General features: G+C 37.8%; 1 protein-coding gene across 1 annotated transcript; it reads left to right on the forward strand.

Annotated features, from left to right (window-relative positions):
* Positions 1–2805: 2805 nt before the first annotated feature.
* LOC122311516 (AP-1 complex subunit sigma-1) lies at positions 2806–5359 on the forward strand. Its single transcript, XM_043126095.1, has 7 exons — positions 2806–2964; positions 4105–4191; positions 4338–4429; positions 4545–4653; positions 4738–4773; positions 4945–5031; positions 5110–5359. Exons 1-7 carry the CDS (start codon positions 2962–2964, stop codon positions 5179–5181), a joined length of 486 nt encoding a protein of 161 aa, XP_042982029.1. The 5' UTR covers positions 2806–2961; the 3' UTR covers positions 5182–5359.
* Positions 5360–5946: the final 587 nt, after the last annotated feature.

The following is a 5946-nucleotide window of genomic DNA, read 5'->3' on the forward strand; positions in this document are numbered from 1 at the left end:
ATTGTGTAGAGGTATCGGTGAAGCATATGCAAAATAAGGAATGCCCTTTTTTTTTTTTTTTTTTGGTAAAGGTCGGGTCATCGGTTCGACCCGGTTTCATTTGATGCGAGTCTAGTTGGGTCGGTTTGGCGCCTTAAATGGGATTCGCAGGTCGAGTCGGGTGCAAACCCGGTTGTTTTGTTCAGGTTGCAGACCCAACTGCATATATGCGGCCTATTTCTATTTGTATTATTATTAAATTAATAACCTTAAAATAAAACATATATATCTCCAATTAAAATTATTAACTTTTCTAAAAACTTGTAATACCAAATTTTGAATAATATATTCAATTAAATTATAAATACTTATTTAAAACTAGCAGTTTCTTAGTTTTTATATCTTCACTCAATTAAATGATCACTCGGCTGCTGCATACCCTTTTTCCACGGCAGGGTAATTTATGGAAGCAGAGGCTGAGGCTGCAGGTGCTTTATTTTATAAGTTTCTTTAAATTAATAGGAGACTAGCTAGAGGGTTGTGGGGTCGGCGCCGGCCCTGCAGCCGCGCTGATGTCAAAGTTTGATAACGACTTCAATAATGTATACAAACACCAGAAATACTAACCAGAGATATATTGAAACATAAATTTAAACCTCCAAAAGTCAGAGCTTTAGAGTATTTCTGATACAAATAATCTATTCCCTTGCTCATAGAGCTGTTTGCTATATAAGGGTCGTCTTCTCCTCGTCCTTTTGCATCATTTTTCACTTGTAAACCCAAAACAAACGAGTATTGGGAGTAAGATTCTGAGAGAAAATTACAATATAGAGGGCAAAATGAATTGCCTCGTGGTTTCTCAATCTCGTTTTGGCATCGCCACCATTGTGTTCTATACTTGCCTCTGGATCCCATTGGTGCAAGTCAAGAAAGCTCTGGTAAGGATAGTAGGGCTCCTCCTCTTTTTCAGCACGTCTCAGTGTAATGCGGAGAGCTTGAATCATGAGGCATTATACCTTCCGGTGACAAGGTTTACAGACTTGCAGAGGTACAGCAACGGAGGAAATGAGAATGTGGAGGATACGTGCTCCATTTGCTTGGTGGAGTTCGAGAGGGAAGATGTGGTAAGCCAACTGTCCAGATGCGCCCATATCTTCCATATGAACTGCATCGAAAGGTGGGTGGACCAAAACCAGTTCACCTGCCCTCTCTGTAGGTCGTATTTCATTTCTGATGTAAATGCTCATTCTCATGCAAACTGCAGCAGGGGTACCATTTCACGTATCCCCTTGTACCTGGATTCTTCTTCTTAGAACTAATTTTGATATATTTTCAGATGGGGGTCTTTTCTTCCCCAGTTCGCATGCATCTTTCCCATAGAATAATTAAACTTATTACTCGTTTTCTTCGAAGTTCAGACAAACACGAGCTTGTGCATGTGTACGTGTGTGCTTTTTTTTTTCATGTCTTCTCACTGAAGGAGATCAGGGCTGGCTAGCTTCATTAAATTAATGGCCGGCCAATGGCCATGCATGTTGAGAATGATCGAGAGACCTGATGCTGCCCTTTGGGATCGACCCTTTCTATACACTATCCGGGGAGGAGCCGGCTTTTCAGGATTTTAGGCCTAACACGATACCGATTCCGACTTATTAATCTTCGATCTTTGATCCTTCGAATTCCCTGGAACGTTTATATATATATATATATATATATCGTCTTCTGCGATGCGGATGGAGCTTATAAGTTAGAGCGTTTTGAGCATTGACATGATCAAAGGTGAAAAAGGGCATCCTTGTCAACGTTCTATCTGCATGAAAATCTAGCTAAATTTGAGGCGTAAATATCTAATTATAGGGTTCGATCTTCTTTTTAATTCCTAAGCATATTAAAATGGAGTCCTCGATCCGGCCGTCTTCTTTCTCCACCACTGTGCTTAAAAGGCACTTTGTCCCCATTTGGATTGAAAATAAAAATAAAGAGGTATATATGCATGGAATAATAGAAATTAAGAGATCAGGCAAGAATCGCAGTAGAGATCAAAAGAGAAAGATTTTGCAGCATCAAGGATGTAGTTATTTTCCCTTGGGGCCACTATATATTTGTTTTCCCCTTGCTCATCTGCAAGAATTTGCAGCATCAAGGTCCAAAATTTAAGAAAGAATGAATTGAAAGAAATTAAAGTTGCTTCTATTTCACAAGACCCCAATTTGCATAGAAGTTGACTTTGTGTAGTCAAGGTATTGTTACCATCATCCTTTGGGGAAAAAAATGGAAATTAGAAAATTACACTTTTTTTAATGTTAAAGATGTTAAAAAATGGGCAATATTTTAGTGGATAAACATAGTTTCCCAAAAAATAAAGTAAAAAAAATAATACTATCATGGTGCATCTTGAATTTAAAGATGTTAAGATAATTGCTAGGGATTATTCATACTTCATTTTGTTTTTCTTCCATGTGTTGCTTGCTGGTTTTATATTTTTTTTTTTTTTCGGGGCAGGGAGAGTCAGGGTTTGACTTAAGACAAATGATCTTTGTAGTCGTAAGTGTACAAACGCCGCGTAATTATTTTGAAAAAACTAAATAAATACGGACCCACATGAAAATAAAATTAGTTTTTCAATAGTAGAATTTACTTTTTTTTCAAAATTACTATACGGCACTTGAATACTTCACAATTGCATGTAGTATTTATTACTCTTGACTTAATTCTTGAATATTATATTATATATGTTAATATGGGCCGGAAGTGATTTATCGGGCTACTATTTTAGGCCCAATATCCTGTCTCTGTCAGCTCAGCCCCAGTATTAGACGTGTGCATTCGGCCCGAGAGGCATCGTCGTAAGTCTGTTAGGATTTCATTTGAAGAAGACGACGGCGAAAGAAGCAGCAGCAGCTCTTTGTATTGGTACCATTGTTGGGGGTTTTGAGCTTTTCGGGCAGTGGCTTTTGATCTGATCGCCAACCGCACAGAGAAATGGTAATATTTGATGTTTTTTTCGATGAACCGATTAATAATTAGGTTAATTCGGATGATCTATGAATAATAGATCCGGAAGCTTGTTTTTGCTTTTCTTTATTCGTGAGTACCGAGTTCGTGATATATCTCTGAAATCTCATGCTATTGTGGTAATTGGCGATGGGTCTTTAAATCTATCATTTTCTTCTTATACACACGTACATATATGTGTGTGTGTGTGTGTTGCAGATTAATATCTTGCAATCATTTTCTGCTATTTATTCTTTCGTAAAAGTTTCGTTGTTGTGATGGCTTTGGTTATTGTGGATCGGTGTTTCTCAATTGGGTTAAATGCTTGGAATCACTTTTCCATTTACTTAGGGATATGAACGACAACGCTTGAACAAGGTGATATTGTTTTATGACCTATTTTGGGCGTGTTCGTTATTTGAAGGGCTATCTTAGCTCAATAAGTTAATAACCATGTCAAACACCCCTCGGATTGATCTGTCATAACCATAATTCTACATCTTCATCAGTCATTACCCGTGTGCGCTAGTTTTGCTGGGTCTGGGGCATGATAATTGATATCGTCAAACATATTACTGTCTGAGGTTTTGATATCTTTTAAAAGTTGTACGGTTTCTAGGTTGACACCTAACCGATGCTAATATCAGCGTGCTCGCTCCTTTTTCCAGGTTTCTGCTTTTGTATCTCAAAAGAATCCATAAAAACTTTAACAGGTTTGCCTTAGGTATTGACAAAAAGGAAATGTGAGACAATGACTTGCGCTTCTTGAAAACTGTTAGTACGATTATGCTTTGCTTTGCCTACATTCCCTAAACCTAATTGAAGAAAAAGTGTGCTATTCTTATAATTTATCTATCTGTGTTCATCGATCTCTTACCCATTACTAGGATATTTTTTTTTTTGATAGGTTACCCATTACTAGGATATAGGCTACCTGTGCATGCCTCAACAGCTTTTCTGATGGTCTCCAACATCAAAATCATTATATTGACATTTGTATTGCATTCTTAGACAGTGTTTATAGGTTCCTTTTCATCTAATCTCATGCATTAACACTACAGTGACTTCTATGTTTATGCGTTTTTATGTTTGCTGCTTCTTTAATGGTTTATGTTCCTGTACTTGCTGTAGATTCACTTTGTGCTTCTTATTAGCCGACAAGGAAAAGTGAGGTTGACAAAATGGTATTCACCTTATACACAGAAGGAAAGAACTAAGGTATCATCCATCGAGGCTATGATCTTTGGGGTGCTATTTTGTTTATCTCTTCTTTTTTTTCTCTTTCATTTTTTTCTTTTTTTGGCTCACTTCTAACTGAGAGTACTGTTAGATAATCTCTATACTATTCTGCATTTGTTGTGAAGGTTCTACGTGAGCTAAGTGGAGTGATCCTTACCCGAGGACCCAAGCTCTGTAATTTTGTTGAATGGAGAGGGTACAAAGTTGTTTACAAAAGGTAATGCAAGAATATGATCATTTTTACTGCCATTATGAGAACTCTTTCTTGTGTAATATTGTTTGTCATCTTTGTTATGTGCTGATGAGCTGGTTCCAATAATGTGTGTGTGCAGGTATGCTAGTCTGTATTTCTGTATGTGCATTGATGAAGAAGACAACGAATTAGAGATCCTTGAAATAATTCATCATTATGTGGAGATTCTGGACCGATACTTTGGCAGTGTTAGTGAAAATAATCTGATCCATTTTTAAAAAATTGATTTTGATAAAGGATAATCCTCCTAGTAATTTATTCACTCACTGCAGGTCTGTGAGCTGGACTTGATTTTTAACTTCCATAAGGTATTTTCCTCTTTGTGTGCTTTATGACCAACTTTTATGTGCCCCTGGCATTGTGAGGGTAGTTTTTATCTCCACCTATCTGCTATGCTGACATGTTGTTAATAACTCAAGCTTTATGGGGTCCTCCCAAAGTAAGTTCATTTGCTTCATTGTTTGCTACTTAACGTGAAGGCCTATTACATATTGGATGAACTACTGATTGCTGGGGAACTTCAGGAGTCTAGCAAGAAAACAGTTGCACGGTTGATAGCTGCACAGGTATTCTTTTTCGTTGTCTGATTCCTTTGTTTGGGAATTTTCCTGCTTTGCTGAGTGCATTATACTGTTTGTTATTAGGATTCATTGGTGGAGGCTGCAAAAGAGCAGCGCAGCTCAATAAGCAATATAATTGCTCAGGCTACAAAATAGGGGACGGGCTTGTTGCCAGATATATCGGTTGACATTGAAGTGTTATCTGTATTGTTGTTGTCAGTGTCTTTTTGTCTTGAATGCACCGTTTGTTATGAATCTTTGTTTCAGGTTTGTACAAATGTTACTGCTTTGATTTTCCCTTAATTACATGTTTGTATGGTTGATTCATCTGCCAGATACGTGAGGCCATTTTTTGCTAGGCACTTTACATGTTAATACCACTCCAACCTATCAAAACAAAGATACCATTCCACTGCTCCAAGTGTATATTTAGACGCCATGTGCCAGGCTACGAACCTCACTGCATTTTCATTTTCTTCAAATTTTCAAATTATCTTCCATTTGTGACACCGCCAGCTTAATCACGTTTCTGAAGTTAGATCGATTGGTGCCTGGAACACCCGAAAAGCTTCCGTACGAATCACTGTTTGCCGTATATTCACAAGGCAAGGCTCTAGGAATTGTTGAATATGGTATTGCTTCCTGGATTCAAGTAGTTGAGCTCGGCTGAGTTTTGATCATATGGAGGAGTGTATGAAATTCCATTACCTTGAACTGGTGAGGGATAATGATCCCAAATTCAACAGGAGTGCTTTTTATGTAATTCATTGTAGGGCGCATTTGTTTTTTTTTTTTTTTTTTTAAAGATAATTTACCTAAAAGTAAAGATGGTAAGGCATGCCTTTACGGGGGCCATCCCTTCAGTAAAAGCTGCAGTGAATTGAGTCGGTGAACCTGGCAGCTCCCCTGTGCTGAGCCATA

This window comes from Carya illinoinensis, chromosome 5 (assembly GCF_018687715.1).
Source record: "Carya illinoinensis cultivar Pawnee chromosome 5, C.illinoinensisPawnee_v1, whole genome shotgun sequence".
NCBI classification, from domain to species: Eukaryota; Viridiplantae; Streptophyta; class Magnoliopsida; order Fagales; family Juglandaceae; genus Carya; species Carya illinoinensis.